Below are 15,617 nucleotides of genomic sequence, written 5' to 3'. Positions count from 1 at the left end.
ATGTTTCATATTATTTACGCAAACAAGAATGTGGCCAATTGTTCAGTAATTGTTTTGTGTGTGTGTGTTTTCGTTGTGTGTTTTTAAAGCCATATGTACTCGATGACTATACACGCTAATTGCTTTACCAACAGCTGGAGACAGACTAAATTAAGTTCCCTGCAAAATATTGTGGTCTAGGACCCCTTAAATGTTGAGATATTTGAATTTTCATTTTGATCTGGATCGTCCTATTTATAGATTTGGCAACACATGTAACGTTGATGCAAGGGAGAGAACACCGCGGCTTTGTTGACATCCTCACTTTTTCAGAGGCTAGAACAAGCTGTAATGCATGTATTATGGTCCGCGCATGGTGACGTATCGTCATTATATGGTCTTATGGTGCGTTTGACATCGATTGTGGGCAAACTACACTTTGTAAACACGGGAGTGCGTTAGTATGCCTTTAAGCACCAAATTCGCGAGTGGAGAAAAAAGTGTTCGTGTGAACAAAAAGTGTTCGTGTGAACAAAAAGTGTTCGTGTGAACAAAAAGTGTTCGTGTGAACAAAAAAGGGGTGGGTGGGGTCAGTCAGGTTATCCTTATACAACATTTGTGTGTGTGGATCAATTACACACCAATACATTATAAGGTGTTGCAGATAAGCTAAGTACCGTCTGAGGCGGTCTCTGTGCTGATACCGTGAAGTGCTTTGGCCACACAAAAAAAGTTGTATGTTTCTGGTCACCCGACCCTACCTAGTTTTTTCCTGCCGACCCTAGACTTTTTTTTATTGCATTTGTAAAAAAGAAAAGAAAAAAAGCGCGTCAAAACGAAAGTAACGTACGGCAGACGACACAAGGGTGATAACCCCGCATCCCTTTTGTCTCATTTGTTTTGTAATGTGTTGTCTTTCTCTTTGTATAGTAAGTCCAGTCTCTTTGGTCACTGTATAGTTATTTTCTACCCTGACAAAAAACAAAAAAACAAAAAAAATCTCTACCTACCTACCCTATTTTTTGTAAATTGTAGCCATGTTACCAGAAACATACAACTTTTTTTTTTTGGCCTTAGCAAACAGTGTTTCTAAACTTGTGCCAGTGTGGTAATTCAGTTAGACGTTGTATAGATCATGCAACTTGTTTTTCGCGTTTTGCGCAACCAGATCGTGATCAAGGATAGTAAAGCTTACAGGTAATGTCAACTTCAATCTGTTTGTGAATGTTTGCAGAAAGGAGGGGGGGGGGGGGGCATAACATTGTATTTGCCAGTTCCATTGCCTGATTTTATATCAGTTAGTGGGGTGTTAATGGGTGACGCTCACGTGTATTCACATTGACAGGTCGACACTTTGGCATGTGAACACACACACACACACTCACTCACTCACTCATCATTTAAATGTAATCATTTGGTTATTTATCTTCCCGTGTCTAATAAACACTACGTTTCATGACAATAAAGTTTATTCGTATTATATTATTCGTATTCTCACTCACATACACACGCACACACGCACTCTCTCTCTCTCTCTCTCTCTCTCTCTCTCTCTCTCTCTCTCTCTCTCTCTCTCTCTCTCTCTCTCTCTCTCATTTGTAAGCGAGAGGTTGCGAGTTCGACCCTGGGTCGGGGCATAAGCAATTTTCTTCTCCTTTTCTTAGCCCAGGTGGTGGGTTCAAGTGCTAGTCTTTCGGATGAGACGAAAAACCGAGGTCCCTTCGTGTACACTATATTGGGGTGTGCACGTTAAAGATCCCACGATTGACAAATGGGTCTTTCCTGGCAAAAATGTCCACCAAATACCCGTGTGACTTGGAATAATAGGCCGTGAAAAGTAAATATTCGCCGTAATGGCTTGAGATTTACTGGCCGATGTGAATGCGTGATATATTGTGTAAAAAATTCCATCTCACACGGCAGAAATTAATATGTAAAGCGCTTAGAGAACGTCAAGCGCTATATAAATCTCCCATATAAATAAATAAGATTTAACATAGTATGTTTTCAAATGACATACTGTAATGTGTGTTCTAAGCTTGTAGCTGCCACATCAGGACTGAGCAGTTGACACCTTTTTTCCTTGCCTCAAGTGTCTGAAAAGTCCTTGAAAATTGCAACAATCTGACACAAGTATTTGATAAAGCACTCACGTGCTATTTCCTCTTCAATTAGATTGATGTTTTGTTAGTGACACGTGCAGATCTTGGTGCGTTAAAGTAGCAAGAGGAATTTAATTTAACCATACCTTAGGATATGAATGAATAACATTTGAGTTTTAACACGAAGGCTGTGTAGAGACTGTTAAAATGAGACGGGGGTGGTTTGGCACAATCTGTTGGAGAGAAAGATGTATTTTCATTTACAAGGGTAATATTTACTGAAGCATATGTTCAGTTCTCGTTTTTGTCCATCCAGTCCTCGCCCGTAGAAAGGGAGAGATTGAGAGAAAGAAACACTGAGTCAGAGAGAGAGACAAGGGGAGGGAGACAGAGACAGAGAAAGAAAGACAGAGACAAAGACAGACAGAAAGACAGACCTCATGAGAGGGAGAAGACGAAGAAGAAGAAGGGATTGTCACACACACACACACACACACACACACACTCACACACACACACACTCACTCACACACACACACACACACACACTCACACACACACACACACACACACACACAAAGGGGAAAGGAAGGAGAGAGAGAGACCAAGAGAGAGCGTCAAGCCTGTAAAATAAAGAGATCGGTCTTTATATATTTGTGCTTGGCAGAGAGAGAGGCAGTTTGACTTAACTGGCTATTTAGGGAGGGGGGGGGGGGGGTCACGTTGGTTAGTCAAACTTTAGAAAGAATTTAGAGTCGATTCTAAGAATATAGCAACTGCTTTTAACAAAAGCCGATGCACAAAAGACTCCCTTATCTAAAAGGTCTCACGTAAGTTTACTTTTTTCAACAGGAGGGTGTTGCTTCCTGGTATACAAGTTTAGCTGTGTACGATGAAATAGAAAATCGTTTCAAAGAGATGGTGCAAGCACAGACATTTGACATCCTGTTCAGCTGTTAGCAACACATACATAACGTCGCTTTCTGTTCGTTTACCTTTGTGACAAGTAGGTAGTGTTTTAAGGGAGTGTTGTCGCTTTGTTTCACCTTGTTCTGAACGTTTTTTCTCAGTGACTCAGACACAATGTAGGGTAAAAGTTTGTTGTTGATTTTTAAACTCGGTGAGTGTTTGTTTTCTTTCAAAAGAAGAATAGAATAGATGTGTCAGCTAGCTTTTAACTTGCCTACTTGAATGTCTTGCGTTTATAGTGCTTTTATGTTTAAGCAATGAATGTTTTGACCTGCACGGTTTCTTCTACGCCAGCACTGATGTGATGTGTTAGATGTGCAAACACAAAATGTACCGGCATATTTTGAGCTTTAACTGATAGATTAAATATTAATTTGGTGTATCTAACTTAGCATCTTGAAAGTGAGTCTACCCTGAGAACTGAATAAACGGCCGTTGCTTACAATTTACACTTTTTTCCTTCAACTTTCGTGACTGCAAAGTGTGATATAAAAACTGTTTCTGCCAAGTATAATGTGCACAAAAAAATGATTCACACAGCTAATTGCATAACATAAGTTCAATAAAAGAAGAAATATGTTTTCACACAAACTTCGACTCATGTTGCCACCAACAGTCATTCGATCAGTGCGAACACAAGGGATAAACGCTGTAGGTAGCATCTAAAACTGGTTTAGCCATGCTTCACCGCACAAGTCCAGGTACAAAATAGATTTAGGTGTTTACACCTGACTGCCCATGTAATACATTGGTTTCGCACTATCTAATTATTCATGGAATTCACGCATCATTGAGTTCCATGCCTGTACAGTGGGACCCCCAATTTAAGACTTAAAAAATCTTTTTTTTAAACAGGTCTTAAAAAGGAGGGAGTCTTAAAATGGGGGTTAATTTGCAGAGGTTATGAACAAATAATCTGAGAAAACAGGTTCTTAAAAGGCAGAGAAGGGCGGGGATGTAGCTCAGTCGGTAGCGCGCTGGATTTGTATCGAGTTGGCCGCTGTCAGCGTGAGTTCGTCCCCACGTTCGGCGAGAGATTTATTTCTCAGAGTCAACTTTGTGTGCAGACTCTCCTCGGAGTCGGAACACCCCCGTGTGTACACGCAAGCACAAGACCAAGTACGCACGAAAAAGATCCTGTAATCCATGTCAGAGTTCGGTGGGTTATAGAAACACGAAAATACCCAGCATGCGTCATACACGTAAAATTCCACTCGTGCAAAAAACACGAGTGTACGTGAGTTTCAGCCTACGAACGCAGAAGAAAAAAAAAGGCAGAGGGTCTTACAAATGTGGGGGTCTTGAAGGGGGGGTTCCACTGTATATCAGTCAGGTACAGATTTTCAGCTTTTTGCTTGCAAGGGTCAGTCACAGGGGAAGTTTATTACACTAGGTCAGATTTGTGAAGGTGTCTGCAAGACTTAGTGTATTAGATTGATGCGGTAATGTTATCATTGCCTGTTGTTTTTCTTTTATTACTGTTCAATCAATATGAGGCTTATTAGTATATATATATATATCGCGCGAATTCCGTGGGTACAGTTTAAGCGCAGGGATTTATTTTTATTTTAATTTTTTATTTTATGCAATTTATATCGCGCACATATTCAAGGCGCAGGGATTTATTTATGCCGTGTGAGATGGAATTTTTTTTACACAATACATCACGCATTCACATCGGCCAGCAGATCGCAGCCATTTCGGCGCATATCCTACTTTTCACGGCCTATTATTCCAAGTCACACGGGTATTTTGGTGGACATTTTTTATCTATGCCTATACAATTTTGCCAGGAAAGACCCTTTTGTCAATCCCGCAGTGGGGCACTGCGGTTATGAAATTAAAGGCCCCTCCTGTTTTTGGAACCGCAGGAGCTTTCTAGTTTGCTGTTAGGTAGATTTTTGGTTCCTCTTTCCTGTCATGCTCTCTTTTTCTTCATGAATTCTTTTCTTTTTTCTGCCTTCTTGCTCATTCACCTGTATTTTTTCCAAAAATCTCTTCTCTTGCCGCTTGTCTCGCGATTCATGTATAGTTTAATCTGTAAGTGTTCTGATGTAAGTCCAGCAGTAGATAGGTTAAGCCTATTTTAACATACTGGAAACTGGTAATCTTCCAGTAGGTATTAATTTAGTTTTACTAAAGCCTGCTGGGACACAAGTAATGGGTTAGTGCATTTGTAAACAGGAATCGCTTGACAAGTGGCCCCCTTCATCCCCCCCTTCCTCGTCCTGATATGGCTCTGCGTAGTCGGCTGGACGTTAAGCAACAAATAAACAAACAAACAAACCCTTTTGTCAATCGTGGGATCTTTAACGTGCATACCCCAATGTAGTGTACACGAAGGGACCTCTGTTTATCGTCTCATCCGAAAGACTAGCACTTGAACCCACCACCTAGGTTAGGAAAGGGGGGAGAAAATTGCTAACGCCCTGCCTGACCCAGGGTCGAACTCGCAACAAGTGCGTTACCACTCGGCCACCCAGCCCAGTGTTCAGATTTGTCTGAAGGAATTCATAGCAGTGACTGATCTTGAAAATTCTATCCAGGATTTTGGGGTTTGTGACTTGATGCAAAACTATAGTTTTGCGGAGTTTCTTATTTGTTTCCCTTGACATAATGTGTGTGGTTGATGGATAAGTGGTTACTTGTGGATTATAGTGAATGGTTTTTTTCAAAGGTGTCTCAACTTGTTTAAGTTGACAGATAAGTTCAATACTTCTTCAAGGATGCTGCTTGGTTTACATGATTTTATCTTGCGTGTTTTGGGTGAATTCTGTATGTGTCTTTGTGGGTTGTGTGTGGGCGCATGCGTGTGTGTGTGTGTGAGTGTCTAAAATTGGTTGTGTGTGTGTGTGTGCGTGCATGCGCGTGCGTGTGTAATTCCTTTGTGCGTGTGTCTCCTTCGCATACATGTGCCAGTGCATTTGTTATGTACATCAGAAAAAGTATGCAGTACAGAAAACTCACTTTATTTTTGCTTGTTGTTTCAGAACAAGATCTGAAAACACACAGAAGAAGACCCAACATCATTGCACAACCAAGTCAGCAACTCAGGGATTTGAACCTCGCACCCTCACCACCTCCTCACGATGTTCCCCTCCACCACTCTCCCCAGCAGCGGTCTGGGCGGGCAGCTCTACCATAAAGACCAGATGCCCGAACACTTCCACGAGCACTTCATCGTCACCGGTTACCGCCATCCAAAATCCTCAGCCTGGCAGTGCGTCCTCAGTCTCTTCGATGCCACGAACGAGACGCTGAACTTCTGGACGCACTTTCTCCCCAGTTGGTACTTCATGTGGGTGCTGAAAGGTCTGTCGGAGACGTTGGACTTCCAGCATGATTCCTTCACCTGGCCGCTTCTGTGTTATATGTTCGCATGCTGCATGTTTCCTCTTGCCAGCGCCGTAGCGCACACGTTCAACGTAATGTCAGAGAAAGCTCGCCACGTTTGCTTCTTCTTAGACTACGCTGCCCTAAGTCTGTTCTCCTTCGGCTGTGCTGTGGCGTACCATGCATACTCTTTCCCAAAGGCTTTGGCGGAGAGTCCATTTTACCATCAGTACGTCTACGGTGCAATGTTCTGCGCTATTCTTTGTACAACGGCGTCGTGTTCGACGCGGTTCATGCGACCTAGCCCCCTACGGCAGTGTCTACGCCTCGCATCCTTTTCAATTCCTTACTGGTTCAACAGCTTCCCTATCGTCTATCGCTTGTTGTTCTGCTCGGAAGATGAGAGCAGGCTGGCTTCCCAGTGGCTGCACACGCGTCAGTTCACCTTCGCTCTCGGCGCGGCCTTTCTCTACGCGTCCCACTTCCCCGAGCGGTTGAAGCCGGGTCATTTCGACATCATCGGTCACAGCCACCAGCTGTTCCACGTGGCGACCATCTTTGGAGTCATGGACCAGGTGCAGGCCATCTTGCTCGACATGCAGGAGCGGAAGGACACCGTGCGGCAGTGGATGAACTTTGACCTCAACGACAGCATCGGTTTGATGTTGCTGGTTTTAGTCGTGAACACTGTGATCATTGTGGCGTTCTCGCTCTATCTGTATCTTGCCAAAAACCTGGACATGAAGGCAATCAGCAGAGGGAACGAGAAGTGCAAGTGTAGCTAATGATTGTTGTTTTTTAGAATGATGTTTAGTTTCCAGAAATGAACCAACCTCCTTCTCTCCCCCCCCCCCCCCCCCCCACCCCGAAAAAAAAGAAAAGATTTTTAAACAAATTTGGTAAACCATTAATTGATCATTGTCTTTCATTGCTCTAAGGGCTTGTGAGTTATAGTGTGGAAGTCATTATGAAAGATGAGAGATAAAAGTGGGACCAGATGTTTTACATCCATTACGATCTTACTAACCATTGCCAGGAGAATGCAGACTTGTTTTTGGGAGAGTAAAATTGCAACTGAGATACCAATATGAAAGTGTAACGTTATGGAAAGAGAAAGCTCAGTGACGCGCATAACCTTAAGTCAGGCATCAACTAGCCATAACCTTAAGTCAGGCATCAACTAGCCATAACCTTAAGTCAGGCATCAACTAGCCATAACCTTAAGTCAGGCATCAACTAGCCATTGAGCTTCCAGCTTTGTTTTTAAAGTCCAGAGAAGAGAAAGGATAATTAAGCCCCAACAGTGGAACTCTCCAATTAAGACCAGCAAAAAATGTGAGAAAATCAGGTGTTAAAAAGGACGGAGTCTTATAAGGAAAAAAAATAAAAGTCTGTTTACGGTATCCCGACCGACCCTATTTTTTTTGCGCGACCCTAGACTTTTTGGGGGCATTTGGGAAAAATAAAAAATAAATTTAAAAAAGTCTGGTTTTTTTTCAAAATAACTTAAAAATATGTTTTTTTGGAGGGGGAAAAAACAAAAAAATCCCGACCTACCGACCCTATTTGTTTTGCCTATGTTACCGTAAACAGACTTTTTTTTTTGTGGCCTAATGGCTGTGAATGCACAGACATAAACACAAAATGTAAGAAAACAGGATATTAAGAGGGTAAAAGGGGGTTCCACTGTATCAACAGGTTTTATTTGCTTTCAATGGCACCCATCTATGCTATAGTTTGTTTTTATTTTGTTTTTGTTTTTATTGTTGTGGCTTACCTGACCAGCACAGCAACAAACTCCATCATTATAGTGGGCCTCCAAATGATACATCTATGCTATCATCTGTTGACACCATCTGTTGACACCAAATGTGGCTTAAAGCTTAGACCCTGTGCTTCAAAACAAAATCATTTGTTATTTTTTACTCTGTTTTGCAGCATACCAGTTCCAACCGTTGATTGATATAAAGCTATTCGCCTGTGTTGCGATGAAAGTGTTTATGAATATTTGGTTTTGAGAACAACTGACACAGAAGAAAGAATTACTGACTTTGATAACTTTTCTTATTGTGCAAATCACTTTTTGACTCGAGTCAATTTTCTTTAAAACAGCTAACACAGAAGACCCAAAACCGAAATAGGAAGTATTCATTTTGTAGGATACCTTTAACCGATTTACAGTTGTAAATTGCTGTCTTTGTGCAGATGTTATTTATTTATAAGCTTTGCTTTCACTATCTTTTTAACCTTCTCTCATAGCTAAAAGATATAAATGTTTGTGACCTGTGCTTTTTGTTATGTACTTAACCATTACTTTTCATATCTTTTGTTTGCAGTTCAGTTTGTAAACTGAGTTACATGTATGTTTTAAGCCTCCTGTGTCTAAGATTTATATTTTGTGAATTGTGCTTTTTGTTATGTACTTTAACCATTACTTTTCATATCTTTGTTTGCAGTTCAGTTTGTAAACTGATGTATGTTTGCAATGGTGCTTTTCTCAATTCTGTACTGATTACTGTGATCGTCTTACTTAAACAACTTTATCCTTCTTTTGTGATTGGAACAGCCCTCCATTGTTGTTGCTTGATTTATATGTTTGTCTTGTTTAATGAGGACAAAGAATCTTGAATATGTGTGTCTGGCACGGGATGGGTTAAAACAAGATTTAGGGTACATTGGAACCTTCTTAATTTAAGATCTACAAACATTTGTGGAAATCAGCGAGGTCGTCTTAAAACCGAGGTGAATTTGCAGACATTATGATTAGAAAGTCTTTCTTTAAAAGTGTTTTTACATTTAGTCAAGTTTTGACTAAATCTTTTAACATAGAGGGGTGAATCGAGACGAGGGTCATGGTGTGTGTGTGTGTGTGTGTGTGTAGAGCGATTCAGAGTAAACTACTGGACCGATCTTTATGAAATTTTTCATGAGAGTTCCTGGGTATGATATCCCCAGACGGTTTTTTTCATTTTTTTAATAATTGTCTTTGATGACGTCATATCCGGCAAGTTGAGACGGGACTGTCCACACCCTCATTTTTCAATCAAATTGATTGAAATTTTGGCCAAGCAATCTTCGACAAAGGCCAAACTTTGGTATTGCATTTCAGCTTGGAGGTTTAAAAATTAATTTATGACTTTGGTCATTAAAAATCTGAAAATTGTAATTAAAGTTTTTTTTTATAAAACGATCCAAAATTACGTTTATCGTATTCTTCATCATTTTCTGATTCCAAAAGTATATAAATATGTTATATTCGGATTAAAAACAAGCTCTGAAAATTAAAAATATTAAAATTATGATTAAAATTAAATTTCCGAAATCGATTTAAAAACAATTTCATCTTATTCCGTGTCCGTTCCTGATTCCAAAAACATATAGATATGATATGTTTGGATTAAAAACACGTTCAGAGAGTTAAAAAGAATAGAGATATAGAAAAGCGTACCCCCCGCGGGTTAGGGGGAGTCCCATATTGGTTGGGACGAGAAAGAATTTACCCAATGCTACCCAGTATGTCGTAAGAGGCGACTAACGGTTCTGTTTCTCCTTTTACCCTTGTTAAGTGTTTCTTGTATAGAATATAGTCAATGTTTGTAAAGATTTTAGTCAAGCAGTATGTAAGAAATGTTAAGTCCTTTGTACTGGAAACTTGCATTCTCCCAGTAAGGTCATACATTGTACTACGTTGCAAGCCCCTGGAGCAATTTTTATATTAGTGCTTTTGTGAACAAGAAACAGTTAACAAGTGGCTCTATCCCATCTCCCCCCTTTCCCCTATCCCATCTCCCCCCTTTCCCCGTCGCGATATAACCTTGAATGGTTGAAAACGACGTTAAACACCAAATAAAGAAAGAAAGATAGAAAAGCGTGCTATCCTCAGCGCAACCACTACCGCGCTTTTCTGGATTGTTAATTTCACTGCCTTTGCCACGAGCGGTGGACAGACGATGCTACGAGTGTACGGTCTTGCGGAAATAATGCAACGCGTTCAGTTTTATTCTGTGAGTTCGACTGAGCTTGACTAAATCTTGTATTTTCGCCTTACGCAACTTGTTTATCTTAAGGTCTTAACAAGTCGCGTAAGGCGAAAATACAACATGGTTGGTCCGGTGTCAGAATAATGTGACTGGGTGAGACATGAAGCCTGTGCTGCGACTTCTGTCTTGTGTGTGGCGCACGTTAAATGTCAAAGCAGCACCGCCCTGATATGGCCCTTCATGGTCGGCTGGGCGTTAAGCAAACAAACAAACAAACAAACAAACACATTTTTAAGACTCCCTCCTTTTTTAAGACCTGATTTTCTCAGATTTGTGGAGGTCTGACAAGAGGAGTTCCAGTGTATCTTGCATATGATTTACGTGCGAATTATGTACATGTATGTTTGCCTGACTTGTTTTATATGAGAATGGTTGATGTTAATTTGCATTTATGTATATATCATGCTTTTGGAACGTTATTGTTTCCATGTATATTTGCCATGATCTATTTTGGGGACTTAACTTTGTACTTTGAAGTTGTTGCAATGATTACATAAAAATCTCAGCAGGATGTTGCTATCCTTGCTTGTTATAGTTGATCTTCTTACTGCAGCTTTTACTTCTGTGCGCTTTTTGTGGTTATGTTGTTAACAACTTTTAGTGTATGAAACTCAGAGTACTTTTATGCTCGTTATGTCTGTTTGTTTTTATTTCTACTTTTCTTGTGTGTGAGCTAGCTTTTTTCATTTTTTGTTTTATTCAAGTCCAAGCCAAACAAAAGAACACAACACATTCACAGTTGCAATAATTTTCAACCTGTTTCTTCCATTTCAGTATCTTGTGATGCGTTTTTTTGCAGAGACATGAACAGCGTTTTTGATTTTGAAATAACAGCATTGTTCGAAGTATGGATTTCTAACTGATCTAGCAGAATTTTGAAAAGGACTTTCAGATTTCAAAAAAATAAGAGTACACAATGGACACCTATTCGTTTAATAATCAGTAAAAAAAAAAAAAAATGTAAAAAAAACAGATTTTGAAGCAAATAGATTAACTCTGAATGTACTTTTTGAAACGAAGGGAAATAAGCACTTTAAAAATAGAGCAGTTACTTCCCTTTGCTTTGTACATTTCCTATTTCGTGCTCTCACTTGGTTTTGATTTTGCCTGTGTGAAGTAATGCCGTATTTCATTGCCGCCCTGGAAATTTGGTAGAAGCAAATGGACAAAAGTCTAGGTGCTACAGAAAAAGATTTAGGTGCAACTAAAATGTTCATGAATGTTTAACTGCCAACATTTTAACAACCTGCCAATGACTACATTACTTTGTTTTGGCGTTATATCTATGTTCCTTTTTTTCATTGAGTGTCGTGTTGTGTACAAGAAATCTGAAAGGTACTTATGTTACCATGGTGATAAATGCAAATGACCACAATCTCTCACCTTCCATGGCAGATGTTCCCGCAGTGCCAATTAAAGGCCCCTCCTGTTTTTGGAACCGCAGGAGCTTTCTAGTTTGCTGTTAGGCAGATTTTTGGTTCCTCTTTCCTGTCATGCTCTCTTTTTCTTCATGAATTCTTTTCTTTTTTCTGCCTTCTTGCTCATCCACCTGTATTTTTTCCAAAAATCTCTTCTCTTGCCGCTTGTCTCGCGATTCATGTATAGTTTAATCTGTTAGTGTTCTGATGTAAGTCCAGCAGTAGATAGGTTAAGCCTATTTTAACATACTGGAAACTGGTAATCTTCCAGTAGGTATTAATTTAGTTTTACTAAAGCCTGCTGGGACACAAGTAATGGGTTAGTGCATTTGTAAACAGGAATCGCTTGACAAGTGGCCCCCTTCATCCCCCCCTTCCTCGTCCTGATATGGCTCTGCGTAGTCGGCTGGACGTTAAGCAACAAATAAACAAACAAACAAACAAACCTCCCGTAAGCCATCACAGAGCTCCCCGAGCGTCTACATACAGTACAAGCATACTTCCATTTGAACGCTCACCGAACGGGAACATCCTGGCTGCTTTCTGTCGAGCGTGAGAAATTTTCAAAGAATTTATTTTCGTGGACTTGGCCTGCTACAACAATGGCGCCTCGTTTTGGTGCTGGACGGCTGTTAAGATACCGGAAATCACGCCCGGGCAGTAAGCCTCCCGTAAACCATCACAGATACTGTCAGCGTAAACCATCACAGATACTGTCAGGCTTTTACACACAGTACAAACACGCTTCCATTTGAACACTCACCGAATGGAACATCCTAGGTGCCCTACGTCAAGAGCGAGCAATTTTCAAAGAAATAATTTTTCGGATTGTCTCCATCTCAATCGGACCCATCCTGAACTCAGGTCAAAAATGAGTTACTTCCCTTCAACTGGAGATAGCCGTGGAGCGATGATTATCAGAATGATTCGGACCGTGGTGCGTTTTGGCGCTAGACCTAACTTTTAAAATCTAAATAATAAATTCTCAGCTTGTTACACAAACATTCTTAAATAATAAAAGAATTCTTTTTTCATCAAGACAAGATCAGTACAATTCGAAGTTTTGAAAGTTTGAAAAGCCCGAAAGCAGGGTCACGCAAGGTCGCAATCAAAAGCCATCGCTAGAGTTCTTATGAATCACATTCGTTTTTTTCGTGAAAAGTCAGAGGTACATAACGTGCTATTGCAGATAAGCTCACAGCGAGCCCCATTCAAATTACAAACTGACGACTGCATTGTGAAAAAGGGAAACTGGATCACACGGGTTCACGATGGCTCAGGGGTAAGATAAACCACGCAAAAATAAATTCTTTGAAAATTGCTCGCTCTTTACGTAGGGCACCTAGGATGTTCCCGTTTGGTGAGCGTTCAAATGGAAGGGTGTTTGTACTGTGTGTAAAAGCCTGACAGTATCTGTGATGGTTTACGGGAGGCGTACTGTGCCTTTAAACACCAAATAAAGAAATGAACCTTTTTATATCGTGCGTATTTTTTTAATACTCTTACTTTTGTTGCTGAATAAATGCTGTTTTATATGAAAGAAAATGTATTTTATCTGTGAGTTTGTCAATTGTGTATGGGTGTTTTCGTGGCTGTGTGCATGTGTGAGTGGGGGGGGGGGGGGGGGTATTTGCTCTTTTCCATGTCCGACTCAAACCTCGACATATCTGCCATCTCTGCCGATTTGACCTCCAGAGTATATTTCTTTTTCTTTTCGCAGACATGAGGGTTTCCACTGGGGGGGGGGGGGGGGGGGCTTGATGGGTGTGGTGCCTCTGCCCTACTGTATGAACTCCAGCAGCTTTTACGTAGGATTATTTTGTCAGCAATGACCATCTCTCTCTCTCTCTCTCTCTCTCTCTCTCTCTCTCTCTCTCTCTCTCTGCATGTCCCTATGCGAGCGGCGCGTGCAAGCGTGAGTGTGATTTTCATCAGATAGGCCTAATACATGTAGAATGCTCGATCTTCCCTGCTGATAGGGATGTAAAGTAAGGCTGCATGAACAAGATGACAAATACAACATTGTGGTGTCACATGTTGCGGACTGAGGTATTCCAAGTGTAAAACGTGCATTCCATGATCAGGATATTCCGAGATTAATCGCTAGTGTCACAGACAATGCTTCATTCATGCCTGGGTCATGCTCGAACATACCTATCAATCTTCGATTATACAAGTGGAAAGAGTTGTCTCTTACTTACTTCTTTCTTTCTTATGTTCTTTGTGTTCGTGTGTATGTCTGCTTTGCTTCTGTTTGTGTGTTTGTCTGTAATCCTATCTGGAGTAGAGGTAGAGAGAAAGGCAGACACACACACACACACACACACACACACACACACACACACACACACACACACACACACACACACACACACACAGAGACACACACACACACACACACACACACACACACACACACACACACACACACACACACACACACACAGAATGAATTCGAATGGTCTTGATTTACTCAAGGATGAGATTTTAGGCTGAAGTCTTACAATCTTTCCCTGATAAAAATACCACGTGAACAAAGAGACAATAAAACAACAAGCAATTGCAAACCGACAGGACAAAAAAGAAAACATAATTGTAATAAATATGTCAACATTTAAAGGCACAGTAAGCCTCCTGTAAACCATCACAGATACTGTCAGGCATTTACACACAGTACAAACACCCTTCTATTTGAACGCTCACCGAACGGGAACATCCTAGGTGTCCTACGTAAAGAGCTAGCAATTTTCAAAGAATTAATTCTGACAGACAATTTGACGGTGCTTTTTTGTGCTTCTGACCTAACTATTGAAATCCTTTGAACCGTTAACCGCCACTGCTCTAGTTCGCAGCCGTTTCAATGTTGCATTTCAGATTCAAAGGTACACAATAACGTGCTATTGCAGATAAGCTTACAGAGATCTAGATTTGCATTGAAATGACAAACTGGCGGCTAAATTGTGAAAAAAAAGGGAAACTGGATTACACGGGTTCACGATGGCTCAGAGGTAAGATAAACCACGTAAAAATAAATTCTTTGAAAATTGCTCGCTCTTTACGGAGGGCACTAAGAATGTTCTCAAGCGGTGAGTGTTTAAATGAAATGGTGTTTGTACTTTGTAGGCCTACTGTGTGTAAAATCCTGACAGTATCTGTGATGGTTTACGGGAGGCTTACTGTGCCTTTAAGTACCTCTGACTATGCACGAAACAAACGGCTGTGGTTCACAAAAACTCTTGGGATGGCTTTTGACATTTCAGAGGAACTGGCGATAGGTATAAACCGTCGTCCGTTACGAAAACCACGACCTTGCGTGACCCTGCTTCCGGGCTTTTCTTTTTTCAAACTTTCAAAACTTCGAATTGTACTGATCTTGTCTTGATGAAAAAAGAATTCTTTTATGATTTAAGGATGTTTGTGTGACAAGCTGTCAATTTACTATTTAGATTTTAAAAGTTAGGTCTGGCGCCAAAACGTACCACGGTCCGATTGTGTGAGGAGACAATCCGCAAAATTAATTCTTTGAAAATTGCTCGCTCTTTACGTAGGGCACCTAGGATGTTCCCGTTTGGTGAGCGTTCAAATGGAAGGGTGTTTGTACTGTGTGTAAAAGCCTGACAGTATCTGTGATGGTTTAACAGAAGTAATAAAATAAAAGAATTTACGGAATAAAACAAAGGAAAAAAAATTACATTAGAACAAAATGTAAACAAACCAAACAAACAATCAAACAAGCAAACGTCAACCAACGAAACAAACTACTCTGTTACACACGC

General features: G+C 40.6%; 1 protein-coding gene across 3 annotated transcripts in view; it reads left to right on the top strand.

The window, feature by feature from the left end:
- Positions 1–13,390, top strand: part of LOC138947610 (membrane progestin receptor gamma-like) — a 40,589-nt gene extending 27,199 nt beyond the window's left edge. The window contains exons 2-3 of one of the 3 annotated variants that reach the window (XR_011449729.1): positions 6,041–11,261; positions 11,307–13,390. Coding sequence is in view for 2 of the 3 variants with exons in the window: in XM_070319121.1 (XP_070175222.1) it covers positions 6,140–7,168 (1,029 nt within the window). In the remaining variant the exon portion in view is untranslated. Of the gene's footprint in view, positions 1–3,018; positions 3,202–6,040 lie in introns of those variants that run through there. The other 2 variants (XM_070319122.1, XM_070319121.1) reach the window with 2 other exon arrangements.
- Positions 13,391–15,617: the final 2,227 nt, after the last annotated feature.

Source organism: Littorina saxatilis, linkage group LG14 (assembly GCF_037325665.1).
Source record: "Littorina saxatilis isolate snail1 linkage group LG14, US_GU_Lsax_2.0, whole genome shotgun sequence".
Classification (NCBI taxonomy): Eukaryota; Metazoa; Mollusca; class Gastropoda; order Littorinimorpha; family Littorinidae; genus Littorina; species Littorina saxatilis.
The sequence above is the reverse complement of the archived record's forward strand: the minus strand, read 5'-3'. Positions and strand labels throughout refer to the sequence as shown.